At 40.2% G+C, this 22,149-nt stretch overlaps 1 protein-coding gene across 6 annotated transcripts in view; it reads left to right on the top strand.

Annotated features, from left to right (window-relative positions):
* sh3pxd2aa (SH3 and PX domains 2Aa) overlaps positions 1-22,149 on the top strand; it is a 360,165-nt gene that overhangs the window by 52,422 nt on the left and 285,594 nt on the right. For all 6 annotated transcript variants that reach the window (XM_060898802.1, XM_060898807.1, XM_060898803.1 and 3 more), the window contains exon 2: positions 8,438-8,518. In XM_060898802.1, the coding sequence (XP_060754785.1) occupies positions 8,438-8,518 (81 nt within the window). The remainder of the gene's footprint in view (positions 1-8,437; positions 8,519-22,149) is intronic.

Below are 22,149 nucleotides of genomic sequence, written 5' to 3'. Positions count from 1 at the left end.
GTAAGGAGTAAAATTAGGAACATTTTATGAATAAAATCTAAAATCCTCTCAGAAATCCTGTCAGATTAGCTCATCTTAGCTTATGAGCTAATGTAGGGAGTAAAATTATGAATATTTTATTAATAAAATCTAAAATCCTCTCAAAAATCCTGTCAGATTAGCTCATCTTGGCTTATGAGCTAATGTAAGGAGTAAAATTAGGAACATTTTATTAATAAAATCTAAAATCCTCTCAGAAATCCTGTCAGATTAGCTCATCTTAGCTTATGAGCTAATGTAGGGAGTAAAATTATGAACATTTTATTAATAAAATCTAAAATCCTCTCAGAAATCCTGTCAGATTAGCTCATCTTAGCTTATGAGCTAATGTAAGAAGTAAAATTAGGAACATTTTATTAATAAAATCTAAAATCCTCTCAGAATTCCTGTCAGATTAGCTCATCTTAGTTTATGAGCTAGTGTAGGGAGTAAAATTATAAACATTTTATGAATAAAATCTAAAATCCTCTCAGAAATCCTGTCAGATTAGCTCATCTTAGCTTACGAGCTAATGTAGGAAGTAAAATTATGAACATTTTATGAATAAAATCTAAAATCCTTTTAGAAATCTTGTCAAGATAGTTTGGTAGCTAGCCAGTGAACATAGCAATAAAAATGTAGAATTTTATAAATATAACACAAATCCTCATAGAAATCCTGTCAGGTTAGCTCATGTTAGCTTACTAGCTAATGTTGGGCGTAAAATTATGAACATTTTATTAATAAAACCTTAGAATCCTTTCAGGAATCCTGCCAGATTAGCTCATGTTATTTAGCCAACCACTATTAGCAGATGGACTCATTTATGAATGTCGGAAAAATCCTCCCAGAAATTCTGACCCAAGTTATATTTTCATTAAGGTTTGTTGTACAGCACATAAGCAATCGAGGGCAGGTTTTATAAAATATTTAGAACCCATACCATGCACCATTTTGCGTCATGTTTCATGGTTTGTATAACATTTAAACATGGCCGTAAGCTAAACCCTGAACATACTACTTTTAGTTCAAAGTAATGAATATTAATGTCATTGCTAAACAGTCCTAAATAAGGCAAAGCTTCTGAATTGCTCTCGATATTATAAGATCAAAAGAAACCGCCCCTGCCCTTTGTGTAGAAGCTCAATTACATGCCGAGTGAAGTGGGGTGAACATGCAGCAGTTAATTAAACCCTCCAGAGGGGAATTTCGGAAAGCGTGAACGCCTCTACTGTTGTCTTCGGCAGTCTCAGCCCTCTTTCACACCCGGCAGTAGATGATATGGCACCTTGTTGATGTGTCAAGCTCCATGGCCTTAAGGCTTATTTAGCTTCTGAGAACAATGCACTGTTGGACAGGATTCTGGTTTGGGAAAGGCCCCCATTTTACCACCACAGATTACTTCCTCTCATGAAAGCAGCAACAGCATAATACGTTGAATTTTATGAGTGAGTCTTAAGCCAGTATCCCACTGGGCTGCGACAGCTTGCGACAAATTGCGAACATCATTCGCGAGAGAGTTTCAAAAGTGTCTTGAAACATTCGCGGGGCTTCTCAATTTCCTCGCATGAGTCGCAAAGTGTCGCTCCTTCGTTGCTCAAATTTTGAACATGTTCAACAAATTCGTGCGACAAAATTTCTCTCAAAATAGCCGCAAATATGTCGCAAAGCTGTCACGAACCCTTCTCAAGTCGGTTTCCGTGAGACAGGAAGTACGAGTGTATCTCACTGGCCTGCGACTAGTTGGAGATGCAACAATTGCGATAAAATATGCGAATATCAATTCAGTCAGTGCGTTTACATGCACATCCAAATCGAGCTACTGTCGGTAATCGAGCTAAGGGTCCCAGCAGGGGTGCCAGAGAAATCCAATCCTACATGCACACAAGGAAATCGAGCTATTGTGTGAGGTGCATCGTGTACCCGAGCCACAGGTGGCGCTACACGCCCCATCGTGTTGGTACACTTCCGGTTGTCGTCATGAAGAGCTATTCAAGAGTATAAACAAAGTTATCGCAGTGTTGCCAGATACTGCTGACGTTTTCCAGCCCAAAACATGTTCAAATCTGCCAAAATGCACTTAAAACCGCCCAATCTGGCAACACTGGCAGTTCTGTGTTCACAAGTTCCGTGCTCAAGCTGTTAGGCTTGCTCTAACAGACTGTATGGCTACAAACTGTCCTGCGCAGACCACTGTTTTGTAAGACAACTTATTTTTCTAAAGTCCATTTTTTGCTTACAAAAAAATATTTTTCTAAAGTCCATTTTTTGCTTACAATTTAACTTGTATCTTAATAAACACACAAAAAGTTCAATTGTTTTGTTTTTATTGACATTCTTCAGATGTTGGATATATATATATATATATATATATATATATATATATATATATATATATATACACACACACACACACACACACACAAATACAGTGACTTGTTTATGTACACAATTCACAGCTATGCAACAGCTGTACAGATGTATTTGGTGATACAGTAAGTGAGCTAAATTTTAACAGTGCAAACAATGCCACAAAAAGAAAAGATTCATGCCGTTGTCATGATTCGTTGTCATGCCGACCGAGGCTGCTGTGTTTCCCGCTTGTGGTCTCGTCACTTCCGGAAGGGGCAGTGCTGAAGTAAGTAGCTCGACTACGTAGCTCGATAGGGTTTACATGCACTAAGTAGCTCGGCAAAAATCGCATAATCTAGGTCGCGTAGCTCAATTACGAGAAATCAAGTTTGGTTCGATTTCAGCCTAGCTAAGGTGTTTCCATGCCATTTAGAACTTCGATTTCAGTCGAGCAACGGCAGAAATTCGATTTTCTCTATGTGCATGTAAACGCACTGAGAGTAATTCCAAGTGAAAATTGTCGCTAATTCGCATACTTTATCGCAATTGTTGTCTCCAACTAGTCGCAGGCTGTCGCAGCCCAGTGAGATACTACCCTTAGGGTTGTAGAAAGCATTGATGCCGCATTAGATGCATTTGCTTACTATGTAACGTAATAACTGCCTGCGATGACCTGGCGACTTGTGTACCCCGCCTCCCGCCCATCATCAGCTGGGATACGCTCCAGCTTGCCCGTGACCCTGCACAGAACAAGCGGTTACAGATAATGGATGGATGGATGTAATAACTGCGCCACTTTCGATGGTTCATGATTCTCTAGTTAGCCAGTGAAAGTTGAAGGAGAAATGCAGATACAAGCTGATTTTTCACAAAATGTGCTTTTGTTACAGGTGTCATAGAGATTTTTATATCTATATCTATATATATATATATATATATATATATATATATATATATATATATATATATATATATATTACCAGTCAAAAGTTTGTACACCCCTACCAATTCATAAATCTTTCTGTATTTTGGCCCTTTTCTACATTGTAGAACAATACTTCAGACATCAAAACTATGAAATAACATATGGAGCATTTATGGAATTATGTGGTCAACAAAAAAAAAGTGTTCAACAAAACACGTTTCATATTTTAGATTCTTCAAATTAGCCACCGTTTACCTTGATGACGCTTTGCGCATTATCATAACCAGCTTCATGAGGTCGTCACCTGGAGTGCTTTTCAGTGAATAGTTGTGCTTCGTCAAAAGTTAATTAGTGCAATTTCTTGCCATCTTAATGTGTTTTGAGATGAAACAGTAAATAATAAATAATAAAAATACAGTAAATAGCCCTATTCCGCAACCGTAGTAATCCATATTACGCCAAGAACCACTCAACTAAGTAAAGAGAAACGACATCCATCATTACTTTTAAGTCATGTAGTGTCTCTTTTAATTAATGAATTCACAAAAATAAAGAAAAGCTATTGAATTAGAAGGTGTGGCCAAATCTTTGACTGGTCCTGTATATAACATAGAACAGATAACCAAGATTTAAATTCACACCAGAGCCGTTATTTTATAAGTTTGCAAAATATTTGTACAGTAATGAGTTTCACTACGGGCGGCACGGTGGTGTAGTGGTTAGCGCTGTCGCCTCACAGCAAGAAGGTCCGGGTTCGAGCCCCGTGGCTGGCGAGGGCCTTTCTGTGCGGAGTTTGCATGTTCTCCCCGTGTCCACGTGGGTTTCCTCCGGGTGCTCCGGTTTCCCCCACAGTCCAAAGACATGCAGGTTAGGTTAACTGGTGGCTCTAAATTGAGCGTAGGTGTGAATGTGAGTGTGAATGGTTGTCTGTGTCTATGTGTCAGCCCTGTGATGACCTGGCGACTTGTCCAGGGTGTACCCCGCCTTTCGCCCGTAGTCAGCTGGGATAGGCTCCAGCTTGCCTGCGACCCTGTAGAACAGGATAAAGCGGCTAGAGATAATGAGATGAGATGAGTTTCACTACATCGACATGTGTAACCAGAATAAACTCAAATATGCTGTTATTTTACTGTCTTGTGTCATGCTTTTAAGCACACAGTGCTCTAATTAGGTTTATAACTACCCCCAATGTGCCTGTAAATGCCTTATGTATGGGCACCAGTGATGATTATGGAGTTGAAAGTGGTGTGAATTTGACAGAAGGATGATTGTTACTACATATGTTCCATATGTGTTGTATCTGGTGTGAATTCTCGGACACATGGTCCATCATGTTACATGTTTTAACATGCAACATGCTTAAGGCAATCCTGACCATCACAGATTTCTTCCTGTTAATAATGGGATTATGTGGGAGGACATTGATTCATTCACATTATAAGGAGACTGGTAGCATGAAGTCACACAGTTTAATATGGTTATGTTGAAGTACCGGTAGCTTTGCAATAGTGATGCATACGTAGGACAGGGGGAGATGAGATTTGTATTGATATCAGTATCAGCACTGTATCAGTATTGATACTGTGCTGTTGAATTCCCACCAACAGCTCAACATACAGGGGCTTATATGGCAGATGGTCCACATAAATGGATTAAAACCAACTAAGTGTGTAATCATTGATACGATAAAGCTTTCTGTATGGAGAATGTTTATGCAGCATTTTTGGAGAGAGTTGACCGTGTTAATGCTTCTAGTCAAAGGTAAAGCTGTAATTTTCAGATTTCCAAAACTTTTTTATGGTTCCTTGGTAAGGGCTCGGTTCCACAACACCGATTAACTATAACTATCCTCATAACTATGACTAAACCTCTGCCTGGATTTAGTTCCAGTCTGGAGCAGTCACACCACAACTCTAACCCCGACTATAATATCACTTGGTCTTGACAATCAGGTAAATAAATGCATGCAACTTAAGAATAGTCATGGAAGTTTTTTCCAAGTAGTAGCACATTATTCCGGGTCGTACTGTACAGCTTGGACTTCAAAACAACCCATGTACACACTCCGGTGTTTGACAAAATACAGATAGGTCACGGAGTACGGAAATATAATAAGAAAAGGAAACAAAATACATGTATGTTATTTACCAGCTGGGAGGTCCGTATCGTGAATTACCGTGACCGAGGTCTTGAAAGTACTGAGCGAGGCCCTCTGGGCCGAGGTCAGTATTCAAGGCTGAGATCACGGTATTTCACCATACGGACCGACCTTAAGCTGGTAAATAATCTTTTTTTCTTTACCAAATTGTAACAGAAAACGAGAGCGCCCGAAAGGGAAAACCGAGGCGAGCCGCCATTTTGAATCCTCATTCACGGCTGAAATGCAAATTGCTTCCTCCTCGGTATACAAGTGCACTTCCATGGCAGGAAAAAAACTAAATTTTGCCGCCTATGTAGTCCCCTATTTATACAAAATTGAGTCATTCAGGATTCAGCCATGTTTTTGCTCGGCAGTAGCAAGTTACAGGTTTTAGCTTTCTCCTGAAATGTTTTCTTTTATTTCTTCTTCCTCAGGGTAGTAAAACCCGCTTTCGCTGTGATGAGATGAAATTTTCGCTTTTTAACACTGTCGTTATCGCTATCCATGCTGTAAAATTAATGCTATTCTCCTGAGAAATGCGAAAATAAATGTTGGCAAAAATTGCTACTATGTTTGTTGTGAACGAGTGAGTCGCCAGAGGTCCATATCCGGGGTCCGTAACTGGGGTCCGTACCGTAGGATACGGACCTGCTCATCAGCCAATCAGAGCGCAGTATTTGATGGAAACCGGACCACGAAAAAAATGAGTGGTTATGGATTTTAATATGGATGAATCACGGATGCTAATAATTTACGGATTGGTCACGGACGTTTCAGTATATTACAGATTGGTAACCGATTTCATACGGATAAAAAAATGAATAAGTCTAAAACAATTAAATGTTTGGACTATCGAAGTTCATCTTACCTGCATTTATATGTTTAATTTATTAATTTACTATTGATATTTCATAGAAAATATCACACATCCGTGAATAAAAGATCCGTGCTTTGTGTATTATTTTTTTTATTTTACGTGAATCTGTATTCCGTGACTTCATGATGCAACAAAGACGTACAGAGATGCCCAGGGAAAATAGAATGTGCTCCGACAACATCACACGTAAACAATTACCTGATTGATCAGATGTTTTATTGGATCAGGTCCAGGCCTGGAAAAATCGCTCCAGAAGCAACCTCACCGATACGGATAAACCCAGACCTGGGCTGTAGGTATCGTTATTGGTCTGGTGTGACCACCAACCACATAAACTGCAGGGGACTGATTTATTTATAGTTACCGTTATAGTAGTTATAATTATCGGTACTGTGGGACCGGGCCTTAACAAATTGCATTTTTGTCATAACTTCAAGAGCCTGGTGTGGAAATGCCTGTTTATAACTGTTATAAAGGAAGTCATAAGAAGAACTAATATACTTTGTGGCAGAATTACACCTTACATGGAACTATAAATAGTTGACAAGTAAATAATAAAGCAATTTGGGACTTGTTGATATTGTAAATTGATTACCAGCCCCAAAGTTAATCACATCACATGTATTATTCCATACATATTATGCACCTTTGATGGATAGTTTAGCCAGAAACCCATATGTTTTTTAATAAAGTCCGACAAGAAGTGTGTGTCCATGTCTCTGTGAACCAATGTCCTTGGGGGGAAATAAAGACGTGGAGATGGTTGTAGAAAAACAAAGTGTCTCTTCCTGTTTATGAAACATGGGAAACGCTCACAGTTCGACCAGTTGTGTGCTCCTTAATTAGCCAGAGCAGTGATTTAATGACGTTTCGGTAACATGTGGAAGCTGCTTAAAAATTATATTTAATTATCTCATCTCATTATCTGTAGCCGCTTTATCCTGTTCTACAGGGTCGCAGGCAAGCTGGAGCCTATCCCAGCTGACTACGGGTGAAAGGCGGGGTACACCCTGGACAAGTCGCCAGGTCATCACAGGGCTGACACATAGGTGGTGTTTACATTAGACCGTATCAGCGGATCATCAGATTAACGTTTTTAAAACGATTCGCGTGCACACAGCAACGCTAATACACGATTCGCGTGCACACAGCAACACCAATACACGGATACGCTAATCACATGACTAATTAGACGGCACGTCACATGATCCCAGTGCATATCAGGCATGCGCAAGTCACTCACCACTTGCAAGTGGAAGGATGGCAAGCGAACACCTTCTCCAGCAGATAAACACACCTGGCTGTGATGTTCATGTTCTCACTGAGTTTAAGCGCCTGAAGGAGGTAAATAAGTTGAAATGTGTAAATAAACCTCAGTGCGGATCAGCGCTTCCTCCTGCGCTCCAAATCACTCCGCCCTGAACAGCGAGTGCCCTCTGGAGGGTGCGCACTCCGGCCCTGCACAGCTCACAGAGCGCGCGAGTGAAGCGCACGAGCAGTGATTCGGGACTGAGCCGCTGTGTGTGTGATCCCAACGCCAGCGAATCAGGAAGGTGGATGTCACAGTGACGTTGTCCAATGACGACGTCAGCTAGAGCTCAGCACTGCGTTTCCTCGTTCCTCAATGTTTACACAGCACCGGATCAGATACGAACTGGGTTGAATACGTGGGCCCTGGCGGATTCAAGTTGTTCTGCCTGTGGAGTCGTTTCCCGGCGTTTTAATGTGCACGGACAGTGCATCTGCGACGAAAACGAGACGGATACGGTCTAATGTAAACACCACCATAGACACAGACAACCATTCACACTCACGGTCAATTTAGAGTCACCAGTTAACCTAACCTGCATGTCTTTGGACTGTGGGGGAAACCGGAGCACCCGGAGGAAACCCACGCGGACACGGGGACAACATGCAAACTCCACACAGAAAGGCCCTCACCGGCCACGGGGCTCGAACCCGGACCTTCTTGCTGTGAGGCGACGGCGCTAACCACTACACCACCGTGCTGCCATATTTAATTATATTTAGCAAATGATACTTGTGTGTGAGATAAGAGTGTAATGGATGTGTCAGTAAATTAAAGTTCACATGCTGTGTGTGTGTGGTGTGTTTTTCTCTGTAGGTGTATCTCATCAATGTTACGTACTCTGATTCCACGTCCCACGTCATCTACCGGAGATACAGCAAATTCTTCGACCTTCAGGTAGGAATTTATATACTTGCGTGCACACACACACACACACACACACACTCAGTATCTCTCATCACAGTAATGTTTATCCATTCTTTCAGATATATTATATAATGTGTTTTATGTACAAATACACACGAGACACAGTTACAGAAATGCAAATATCCAGCTCAGTTCACCACACTTGCCTTTGGTCAGTCGCTCATAAAGACTTAGAAGTCAGAGATGATAAATAGTGTAATAGTTTGTGCGTGTTTAATATGCGCTAGAGCACTGCCTCGCTTTCTTACTGCGACACTGATTGGCAGCGTATTTGATAAATGGCTAGGAAAGGAGGTGAATTTAATTTTGTTTTAATGTAGCATGCATTACTGATGGGAGCAGACTGCCTTTTATAAGCAATTTTAATACAGCACATGCTCTTATGCATTATGAAATTTCTCTTATGTTGAACTTTAAGACAGTCCTTGTAGGCTAGAGTTAGCTTTGGAAACCAGCTGAAGGGGAGTGGAGGAGTGGATGTGTTTAGCCCAGTCCCCCAGGCTTTAGGTTGTGTTTTTTTTTTTTTGGTGTAATAGGATGTGCATGTAAGGAGGCCCACATACAGTACCAGTCAAAAGTTTGGATGCACCTTTTAATTCAGCGGATTTTCTCATATTATCTCTAGCCGCTTTATCCTGTTCTACAGGGTCGCAGGCAAGCTGGAGCCTATCCCAGCTGACTACGGGCGAAAGGCGGGGTACACCCTGGACAAGTCGCCAGGTCATCACAGGGCTGACACATAGACACAGACAACCATTCACACTCACATTCACACCTACGGTCAATTTAGAGTCACCAGTTAACCTAACCTGCATGACTTTGGACTGTAGGGGAAACCGGAGCACCCGGAGGAAACCCACGCGGACACGGGGAGAACATGCAAACTCCACACAGAAAGGCCCTCGCCGGCCACGGGGCTCGAACCCACCCGGACCTTCTTGCTGTGAGGCGACAGCGCTATAAGATGATCATTTTTATTCTTTTAACTGTTAGGATTGTGTACAGAGTCAATATTGTAGACTTCTAATCAAGTAAGAGATGATGACGGTTAACACCATCAGACGTCTTACTATATAACAGAAATACATGGCATCACAACGATTTTGAGAAACAGCATTTTTTTATTTGTATTTTTTGCAAATTAGATAAATTAAAACTTTTTTGAATTTATTGAAAAATAAGAGATGTTCTTGCCATCAAATACTTTCATTCCTTTTTTTTTGTATTTTTTGGGGGTTTTGTTTTCGAGGAGAGTTTTTATTTCGTCCTCGGTTGGTTCAGCAACAAGCTTCGCCATTTTCTTTTTCTCTACTCATGGTATATGAGCTGATATCCTAGTAGTAGAGTAGCCAATCAGAGCGTGCGATTGCTCATATCCAGTGAATGTAGATAGAATAGTTATGTACATTTAAACACTATCTGTGTATGTATTTATCTCCTGTGTGTGTGTGCGCACCACTATCAGAGCACCCATGTTGAGTTAGTCTATTTTAGACCCATGCTGGACGATGAAAAGAGTCCACTGTGTTGTAGAGGAAGCCATGTTCCAACCAGGAAGGTGGATCCAGCATCAAAGCCTCCATTGATAAGCTACAGAGGAGTTGCTGAGCAAGCCTCACACCTCCCATGCCAAACTTTAACTCCACAGTTAAACTTTTACTCCACATCTACACCAGAGCTTGCATAATAAACGTACTAATAGTGGATGGTGAAGGAAGATTAAAGTGTTTTCTCAGATGGCTCGTGGTCTACTTTGAGAAAATGGAAAATGGATTCAGATCTGCTGCTTCAGCCCTGATGAGAGCTTGTTATTGAAGCACAATACACTTTATTATTTCTGGCTTTTAGTCATAGCTCGCTGCTGACATGTGAGTTGTGCGGAATAATTCTTGCTAGATATTATTAGGGAATTGGACCACTCCTTAGTATGTTCTGCTTCGTTCAAAACAAAAAGCACCCCTGCTGGTCAAGAATAAGGCCTGGGGGTTTTGATTATATTATTTTTGAATCACCAAGCAAAGGTCGACATTGTGTTAGGCAGAATGTTGTGCCAGCTGGACAGTACATTGCACACTTTCCTGCAGACTCTGTCCTTGCGTGCTGCACGATCGTTGAATAGATGCCATGTTTAGAGGCATCTCTGTAATATTTTGGGTCTATATCATGGTGTGCTTGCCAGGCTGCAGTGTTGTTGCCTTTCCCCTGAGGGTTTCTTTCATGATTCAGGCTTGTTTGGCCAGCTTCTTGCTCATACTAGATTAAAGCCTTTCCACTGTAAAACATTTCTGTGGCTAAACTTGTGCTTTTCGAAACAGGCACAGAGTTGGACAGAAAAAGAGTAACGAGATGGCCTCTGTGGACTTGATCAATTTGGAATAGGCATCTGTATCCATATTACATGATCATAAATTGCATTTGAGATGTTTTATCTTGGTTAGTGATGAATGATTATTCACTATTCAGCAGGCTAATGTTGCTATTCACTATTCTTGTTTGTTGTTGACGTGATGACACTTAGCTTCGTCCATCTGAAATAAGTTGAGATTGTACCTCATTGTAGAGAGGACAGATCATCAATTTATATTCTAGTCCCAGTGTTCCCAAACTTTTTCAGCTTGAGACCCAAAAGGGACATTCGGTGTCTAGATTTTTACACTGCTAACACGCACAAATGTTGAATAAACGGTATTGAATAAATGCATGTTGCTCACTCACTACTTCCAGCTTGTCCCACTTATGTGTGTCGGGTCGCTGTCATGTGGACCCTATTGATCCATATGTCATGTTAATCAGAGCATAGTTTTACACCTGATGCCCTTCCTGCCGCAACCCTCCCATTTCCAGGCTTGGGAAACAACCATTCACACCTATGGACAATTTAGAGTAGCCAGTTAACCTAACTGCATGTCTTTGGACTGTGGGGGAAACCGGGGCACCCGGAGGAAACTCACACAGACACTGGGAGAACATGCAAACTCCACACAGAAAGGCCCCCGTCGGCCACTGGGCTCAAACCCAGAACCTTTTTGCTTATGAGGTGACAGTGCTAACCACTGCACCAGCATACCACCCAATAAATGCACTTTGCTGCCTAATCCATTTTTGGGACAAACCTCCGAGTCAGAGACGGAATGTCAATCGTGGAATGTCAGTCACGGAATGCAAGATAATGTCAACAATCACGGCTAACACTGACAAGTAATGCTAGCGAGCGAGGAATACACTAACAGTCATAGCCTGGGCCCGCCCATCCTAAGCGTGACGCAACACGAGGGCCTGTTCCGAGCTTAGTCAGGCTATCTGCAGCATTTCCAAGCTCTTGAAAAATCGGGAACCAATCAACTTTGAGCATCTCCAACGGCCCTGGGTAGAGGCGTGTTCAAGGCAGTGACGTAGTAGAACTGCGACCGGAAGCCATAGATTGTTTACAGAATCTATGCCGGAAGCGCTTCATTCACATCACGAACATGGAGCAGCGGCAAGCCTTTAACACAGCGGTAGATGCTGTATTGAAAGCATTCAACGGGAAGTTCTCATTGAAAACGGAGCAAAGAGCAGCCCTGGAGGTATTTATTGAAAGGAAGGACGTTTTCGCCTTGCTCCCGACCGGCTTCGGTAAGAGTTTAATCTACCAATTAGCCCCGTCGCGTCACATACGTCAGAGGAAAGAGTGATGTGATTGATTTAAGCTTCGTCACAGCCTTTTCTGGCTTCGACCAGTAGCAAACTGAGGCATTTCAGGGAGGCGGGTCAACCACGGGCTCTGGGAAACGGTTTGGCTTAATAGCTTGGCCAGACCAATAGCTCGGAGAGCTTTGAAGTCGCGTTAGCCAGGCTATAACAGTCACACGAAACAAACTATTCAAATGCTAATATACACAAACAAAAACATGACTAACTTACAAAACACTGTCTCTCTTTGGCACAGGAAAAATTCATTTGACTTGATACAAAGAATGCTTCATTTGGAGACGTCTATCCAGTTTGTTCATTTTTAAGCTTTTGCTCAGCACCTCCCCACATAAAACACACCTGAAGCCTCTCCTCTTCATTTCGAATTGCTTTGGTGAAGCCAATGCCAATAAACTGTCTTTTTTTTTTTTTTTGGACATCATGCGCGCGATAAGCGGCGAGGGACTCGGTCATACTCAATGTTACAGCCAGAAGCCAAGATCACATTTTCAGGATACGAGAAGATAGAGAGAGCTCTGTACACAGCATCTGAGCTGAACAGACCGGCGTAGCAAAAAAGAATGCTGTTCTTCTATTTTGATTAGGAGAATGAATTCACGTATCAAAGCATGCATTTTACTCTGCCAATTGGCAACCCAATAAAAATGGATCTTTAACGCATTTTGGGTTGTGACCCTAAGTTTGGCAAAGACTGGACAAGTAAAAGATCCAGTGTGTTTGCTTCGTCCTATGTTTTGGTCACCTGGAAACCTAACTGACTAGACCAAAACATGGCAGCTAATCTCATCTCATCATCTGTAGCCGCTTTATCCTGTTCTACAGGGTCGCAGGCAAGCTGGAGCCTATCCCAGCTGACTATGGGCAAAAGGCGGGGTACACCCTGGACAAGTCGCCAGGTCATCACAGGGCTGACACATAGACACAGACAACCATTCACACTCACATTCACACCTACGGTCAATTTAGAGTCACCAGTTAACCTAACCTGCATGTCTTTGGACTGTGGGGGAAACCGGAGCACCCGGAGGAAACCCGCGCGGACACGGGGAGAACATGCAAACTCCGCACAGAAAGGCCCTCGCCGGCCACGGGGCTTGAACCCGGACCTTCTTACTGTGAGGCGACAGCGCTAACTACTACACCACCGCATGGCAGCTAATGTAACATAAAAACATAAAACAAGCTAGTTAGTTACTTACAATAATACAGACTGAAGGATGAACGGGTTTATGATCATGTAGTCATTGGGGATTGTTTCAGCTCTGAGAGGTGATGTTATGTCCTCGCATCGAATGAAAAATGAGTCTGACTTTATTATTTTTTGAAATGCTTAACTATGCATCATGCTAAATGACCTCTTTGCACTGGACTTTATTCTGCTCAGTTTTATTAATGTTTCTGTATACCTTCTTTTTTTACTGATTCTTAAAAGTTCATCTGTCATTCATGCAAAGCTGATTAATCCATGTAGTAAAGAAAGATTCTACTGATGAACAGAGTACTTTCGCCGATGCGTGTGTTGAAGTAGGCAGTGGGATTCGGCTACAGCTTCGAAACGCGTCTCGTCCCTGTGAAGCACGTTACCATTAAGCATGGCTACATACTTATTGAAAGCATTTGTTTTGCAAAAGAAATAATTTTTTGGCTTTTTCTGGTTTTTGAATCCACTTGTTTGTGAAGCAACTATAAATAAAAAAAACTAATAGCCAAGATAAGATCCCATGGTTTTGTTTGAATCAGCTTGTTATTCAAATCGGACGTGTCTGGTAACTAGCTTCCTAGACTCGAGTTCAACTTAATGGAAGACGCTCTGGACTCTTACAGTAATGCTTTTATGGCTGAAGACTACAGCTGACTTGCTAACTTTAGGACTGCAGTTGTCATGAACAGTTTTGTACTCAAGTTTCCATCAATGAAGAGTTTATAACATCAACGAAGCTGACTTCACGTTAAAACTGTTAATGTTATAGTCATGTTGTCTGTTGTTGCCCAAATGAGGATGGGTTCCCTTTTGAGTCTGGTTCCTCTCGAGGTTTCTTCCTCATGTCGTCTGAGGGAGTTTTTCCTTGCCACCGTCGCCACAGGCTTGCTCATTGGGGATAGATTAGGGATAAAATTAGCTCATGTTTAAAGTCGTTCAAATTCTGTAAAGCTGCTTTGCGACAATGTTTATTGTTAAAAGTGCTATACAAATAAACTTGACTTGACTTGACTTATGAGGCCCGACAAATGGCGAAATGTCCTGAAGATATCAAGCTTTGACTTGCGTTGCAAAAAAGTCATGACATCTAAATTACACAAATTAACCAGCTACTCACTGAGTTGCGAAATCTAAATTTAAACTCTTTCTGATTATGAAGCTTTGTGGGAAGCTTGCATGTAATCTCCCTGAGCTCTGAACATCTCTTGTGTCCCTATTTGAGCAGGTGTTAGTGGAGATAATGAAGTTGACCGAGATGAAACAAGATGAAAGGCCATATGCTGAATGTTTCTTTCCTTTACTCCTCAGCTGAATATATGTGTTATTTTCTCCCTTCGAGCAAGTACCACCTGTGGTGTGTACCCAAATGGAACAGAAGGTCTTTTCATCTAGGGTGCCAACGGCAAAGTTGACTATTTTACTTTGACCCAAAACTGTGACTCAGAATGTGCAGGCGTAATCATAAATTTATTTTAACCATTAAACTGACTACTTACAATATATTAAGAGGACACTTTATACTGTATATTGAGGGTTCAGTTTATCATAGCAGCAAGTCTTCTGTTCTGCCACAAAAACATCAAGTATTTCTCCTCACTCTGCTGAATTTGAGTTTGTCGTGTTGCTGATTCTGGGAGTATAGTTAAGACATATTTTGCTGATTGGCCAATCGCCCTTTTCAGGACACATTCTGCTTGTAAGAGGTTCAAAATTGGTTTTTGGATTTTGGTTTTTAGTGCTGAACATCTTTGTGGCTTCTGGCTGACCTTCACTCAGTGTTTTTCTGTTGTGTTTCAACAGCATTTTGCTGATACAAGAGATCTGGTTGATGGGGTTTGTACTTGACATATTTGCGGCTGGCTGACTGAGCTTCTGGTGGATTTTATTTTCATGTTTTTGGATCAGTGATATAACATGTCCAGTCAGCTGAGTTGACTAGCAGACAAAAGCAAGGTGAAAGGGAGTGTCTATGGACCAGTTTTACAATGTACAGCAAGCTCTGGTTTGTTCATATTCCAGATGTCCGTCATATAAAGAACAGATTTAAGATATTGGTCTTTACTGCAAATGCTAGCCAATTTGACATTTTTACATCACATTCATAAATGTTCATCATATTTACTATTAACAGTAGTTGACTAGCTAACATAAGTTAACCTGACCAGACCTCTGAGAGGATTTTTACCTCATATTCATAAATATTCATAATATTTACGACTAAAACTAGCTGACTAACTAACATGACCTGACATGACTTCTGAGAGTATTTATTTTTACCTCATATTCATAAATATTCATATTATTTACTACTAAAACTAGCTGACTAACTAACATGACCTGACATGACATGACTTCTGAGAGGATTTTTTTACCTCATATTCATAAATATTCATATTATTTACTACTAAAACTAGCTGACTAACTAACATGACCTGACATGACATGACTTCTGAGAGGATTGTTTTTTACCTCGTATTCATAAATATTCATATTATTAACTACTAAAACTAGCTGACTAACTAATTTGACCTGACATGACATGACATGACTTCTGAGAGGATTTTTTTTTACCTCATATTCATAATATTTACTCCTAAAACTAGCTGACTAACTAACATGACCTGACATGACATGACTTCTGAGAGGATTTTTTTTTTTACCTCATATTCATAAATATTCATATTATTTACTACTAAAACTAGCTGACTAACTAATTTGACCTGACATGACATGACATGACTTCTGAGAAGACTTTTTTTTACCTCATATCCATAAATATTCACAATATTTACCAGTAAAACTAGCTAACTGATTAACCTGACATGACTTCTGAGAGGTTTTTTTTTTTTTTTTACCTCATATTCATAAATATTCCTAATATTTACTACTAAAACTAGCTGACTAACTAACATGACCTGACATGACATGACTTCTGAGAGGATTTTTTTTTTACCTCATATTCATAAATATTCATAATATTTACTCCTAAAACTAGCTGACTAACTAACATGACCTGACATGACATGACTTCTGAGAGGATTGTTTTTTACCTCGTATTCATAAATATTCATATTATTAACTACTAAAACTAGCTGACTAACTAATTTGACCTGACCTGACATGACTTCTGAGAGGATTTTTTTTTTACCTCATATTCATAAATATTCATATTATTTACTACTAAAACTAGCTGACTAACTAATTTGACCTGACATGACATGACTTCTGAGAGGATTTTTTTTTACCTCATATTCATAATATTTACTCCTAAAACTAGCTGACTAACTAACATGACCTGACATGACATGACTTCTGAGAGGATTTTTTTTTACCTCATATTCATAAATATTCATATTATTTACTACTAAAACTAGCTGACTAACTAATTTGACCTGACATGACATGACATGACTTCTGAGAAGACTTTTTTTTACCTCATATCCATAAATATTCACAATATTTACCACTAAAACTAGCTAACTGATTAACCTGACATGACTTCTGAGAGGTTTTTTTTTTTTTTTTTACCTCATATTCATAAATATTCCTAATATTTACTACTAAAACTAGCTGACTAACTAACATGACCTGACATGACATGACTTCTGAGAGGATTTTTTTTTTACCTCATATTCATAAATATTCATAATATTTACTCCTAAAACTAGCTGACTAACTAACATGACATGACATGACTTCTGAGAGGATTTTTTTTACCTCATATTCATAAATATTCATAATATTTACGACTAAAACTAGTAAGTATTCACAATATTTACCAGTAAAACTAGCTAACTGATTAACCTGACATGACTTCTAAGAGGATTTTTTTTTTACCTCATATTCATAAATATTCCTAATATTTACTACTAAAACTAGCTGACTAACTAACATGACATGACTTCTGAGAGGATTTTTTTTTAATCTCATATTCATAAATATTCATAATATTTACGACTAAAACTAGCTGACTGATTAACCTGACCTAACCTGACAGGACTTCTGAGAGGATTTTTACTTCACATTCATAAATATTCATAATATTTGCTACGAATACTAGCGGACTATCTAAAAGAACAGGGTTTCTGAGATGATTTTTACATCACATTTATAAATGGTCATAATATTTTATGAGGACCTGTCTGTAAATGGTGTCTTGTCGGAAACGGCAGCCATAACCTGTGGTGTACCTCAGGGTAGTATCCTCGGTCCATTGTTGTTTTTACTCTGTCAGTGACATGAAATCAGCCGTCAACTGTGAGTTACTTTTATACACAGATGATTCTGCTCTCTTGGTGTCAGACAAAGATGTACAGGTCATTGAACAATCTCTGAGTACCGAGCTATCCAATGTGTACGACGCGGTTAGTCGATAACAAATTGTCTCTCCATCTAGGTAAAACGGAATCAATCCTTTTCAGCTCAAAACCAAAAACCAACAAAATTCAAAATTTAAACATACAATGTAACAGTAAACAAATTATTCCAAAACTCAAAATAAAATATCTTGGAGCAATCATTGATAATCACGTTTCTGGTGAAGATATGGCCCAATCAGTTATTCAAAAGGTCAGCTCCAGGACCAAATATCTGGCTCGTAAATCAAAATACCTGGATGGCGAGACGATGAAGTTATTGGCTACCGCTCTGGCTCAGTGTCATTTCGACTATTCGTGTTCTTCTTGGTACAGTGGTCTCACTAAAAAAAACTAAGCACAAACTTCAAATGTGTCAAAATAAGTTAATCCGTGTTGTATTAAAACTCCATCCTCGTACCCATATTACCCCTGCCCACTTTACTCAACTTAACTGGTTACCAATAGAAAAACGTGTTGTCCAACTAAAGCTAAATCGTGTTCATCAAATTGTAAATAACACCTCCCCTTCCTATCTCTCTTCGTTTTGTACCACTGTCAGCCAAGTCCATAACATCCGAACTCGAGCAAGTGTCGGGTCACTGGCCTTACCCAGATTTAAGACCACACTGGGTAAGAGCACATTCAGGTACACGGGAGCTGCAGACTGGAACAGCCTACCCACAAGTGTTCAAACGCTCACCAACAAACAAACGTTCAAGAAACAAGTCAAAAGGTTTTTATTAGAATCATTATAATTTGGACTTTCCCATGTACTTTTAATATGTTTGTAAATTGTCATCTAATTTTCTGTGTAATAATAAGTCTGTGATAACAATTGTGATATTTTGTGATATATAAAACCTGTGGTAGTTATCTCATCTCATCTCATTATCTCTAGCCGCTTTATCCTGTTCTACAGGGTCGCAGGCAAGCTGGAGCCTATCCCAGCTGACTACGGGCGAAAGGCGGGGTACACCCTGGACAAGTCGCCAGGTCATCACAGGGCTGACACATAGACACAGACAACCATTCACACTCACATTCACACCTACGGTCAATTTAGAGTCACCAGTTAACCTAACCTGCATGTCTTTGGACTGTGGGGGAAACCGGAGCACCCGGAGGAAGCCCACGCGGACACGGGGAGAACATGCAAACTCCACACAGAAAGGCCCTCGCCAGCCCCGGGGCTCGAACCCGGACCTTCTTGCTGTGAGGCGACAGCGCTAACCACTACACCACCGTGCCGCCCCTGTGGTAGTTATATTTCTTAAATTTATTTACTATTAATGTTATTCTTATACACTTTGTTTATTTACACATTTTTTGTAACTTTTGTCCTCCATCATATTGTCACCATTTTGTAATTTTTTGTGAGGACCACAATGGAAATAAGTCATTTTATTAGACTTTTTTGTGTCATCCTCGGTTTTTTACGTCTTTATAATAATTAAATGTGTATTTTATTGTAAATGTACATGTGGAAAACCCAAATAAAATCAAATCAAATCATATTTACTACTAACACTCGCTGACCAGCTAACATGAGTTAACCTGTCAAGATTTCTCTCTTTTTTTTTTTTCATGCCGCATTCATATTGTGATTTTTACTGATCTAACATTCGCTAATTAGCGACCACAAGCTAACAGGATTCCTGAGAGGGTTTTTCTTTCACATTTAATAAAAGTTTGTTGTCCTCACTGCTAATGATAGCTAGGATACAGAGTCCGGATTTCTGAGAGAGAATAGTTCATTTACAATATATATTTATAAATATTTATAATTCATACTGCTAACACAGCCCATATGGAAGAAGATTATCTAAGAGGATTATTAGATATAATTTGTTTCCTGAAGAATTATAATCTTCACTGGTGATGCTAGCTAGCTAGATAATGTTAAACCTAATAAAGCTAACCTGACAGGATTTCTGAGAGAATTGTTAGGCGATTTATTTTTTTTATTTTTTTTTTTTTAAATGTTGTTCAATTTCACTGTGAATGCTAGCTGCTGTAGTAGTCTTTATACTTTTCATAGTGGTGTTGTTGACATGAGCAAACGTAAGACACGTTTTATTCCCATTTACGCTCTGTCAGTGATGGATCATTGCTGGTTTCTTTTCGGCCATCAGACATCATAAATTTGGATACAGATGTTTTGTGTTAGGTCTGTGGAATGTCTGATTGTGTTGTGTTGTGTGGATAAAGAGTGATATTTTTACATCCTTGTGGTCGAGTGGCATGTGGAGGGGGTTGACTCATTTTATGATTCTCATACATCCTTTTCGCCCTTGGTTCTTCCTCTTTCTTTTAAATAATCATTTCATCTTTACAGGATATACATTTCATGGCCTCCCACATACTTCTATACATGCACGTATTTTTGTGATTCACAATCTCTATATTTCCGTCCACATTAGAAAAATGCCACATGACTGAAAGTCAATAGCACATGATTGCCTACCACTTCACACAGTAGAGCTGTTTCTCCAGCCACCTGCTGATCCTCTACGGATTCAGGACATTCCTCCTTTCTGTAACCAGATAACTCTGGACCAAGTGTTATCTGAAATGGGAATTGGGGAATGCATGGGTTGCTTGGAGCCACACGCTCCCATGTGCCCAAACCGGGTCTCCAGACCACTAAGCACTGCTGGCATCTCCAACTGGCAGAGAATTTTAAAGTCTCAGCACTTTTCCAGGGTCAACAACCATCCAGTTTGGTATCCTGCGCCCAGTTCAGTGGGAGAAGAATGGCTAGTTATTGTCTGAACTTGGGCGTGGAGGATAAAGACATGTTTCATGAGCTGTAGTCAGGCAAACACCTACGTTTCTGAGACACACTCCACCACTGTGCTTGCAACAACAATGGAGGGTTTTAACTCTCCAACTATTTAAAGTTCATTTGAAAATATCCATTACATATTCATCTTATTTGATAGAAATAGAAATAATTTATAAAAATAAATGAATAACACTTCTCTTTCTTTAAATTTAGCTAAACAATGAAGTAATGCTTTTCCGCTCAACACTGTTGTAAAGAGTGCTTATTATCCCCTGCCCAAACAAAGTTTGGCGGGGGATATAGAAACGGGTTCCGTCCGTCCGGTCACGTTTTCGTTTCTGGGCCATATCTTTAAAACTACTGAAGATATCTTCATGAAACTTTGTATACATATCAAGCAGCATGCGAACTGGTGCCTTTTACTATTTTGGATTAAAAAAAAAAAGTTTTTAAACTTTTACATAAATAGATTTTGACTTAGTTTCTAAGAGCAATGTTCGTTTCCGGAGCATATATCCAAAACTGTTCATGATATGGATTTGAAACTTGGTGTACATGTTAACAAGGTGATGTAGATGTGCCTTTTCATACTAAGAAATTTGAGAATTTAATTTTTCATGTTTCCATTGAAACAATTTCAGACTTAGGGCCTCTGCATGCTCTTGCGACAAGGCTTTCGCAGATAGCTTTTCGCAGACAGTTGTAATTTATCGTTGAGCGGGGAGTAATAGGCGTGCGCGATGTTATTCACCGCCACAACGCAAGGGAGCGCGAAGTCGCGAAATCGCTAGGAGTAGTTGGTGGGTGTGGTTAGTGGAGTGTTTATCCTCCGGTTACTTATAATGACTAGAACTGGAGTCGTATAGATGTACGTACTCCCTCACTTCCTCGATCAACCGCTCTTCGTGCTGCTCCATCTTCGCTCGTGTTTTTAAAAATGGCGGTCGTGAAAACAAAACAAACCAGGAAAGTAGGGAAGCGGAAGTGCGTGTTCAGCGGATGTAGAGTGGACCAATCAGAGCCCTCTTGTCTGCGATGCTGTCTGCGAGGCTTCTGCGGTGGTCACAATTTTTGGGAGGTGCGCGCAGAGTGTCTGCGAAGGTGGGGGGGGCTACGCAGACGCTATCTGCGACGCCATCTGCGAGGACTGGGTTGTCAGCATAAATTGGCCTTTAGTCTCTCAGGTTAGTCTTAAGGATAGGTTTTGTTTCTGGAGCAGAACTTGAAAACTATGAGTGTTATGGTCTTGAAAGTTGGTATATGTGTTGATTAAGTAATGTATATGTGCCTTTTGATACTAGGAAATGTGAGAAATTTTAATTTTCAGCTCCCCTGGACCAAACATCCGGTGGGTTTATGCCACGGGCTGCTGAGGTCAGTGTAAAGAGGTAGGGTTGGTTTCCTGCAGCAGGACTTGAAAAATGTGACAAATATTATCTTGAAACTTGCTGTATATAGTTGGTATATAGGGTGGGGGATATAGATGACTCTGTCTTCTTGTTTGAGTTCAGCCTAGGTCACAACCGGACGTACGATTTTTTGGCCGTGCGATTTTTGGCGTTTC

This window comes from Neoarius graeffei, chromosome 18 (genome assembly GCF_027579695.1).
Source record: "Neoarius graeffei isolate fNeoGra1 chromosome 18, fNeoGra1.pri, whole genome shotgun sequence".
Classification (NCBI taxonomy): domain Eukaryota; kingdom Metazoa; phylum Chordata; class Actinopteri; order Siluriformes; family Ariidae; genus Neoarius; species Neoarius graeffei.
Note: the sequence above shows the minus strand (reverse complement) of the source record. Positions and strands in the feature narration are given on the sequence as shown.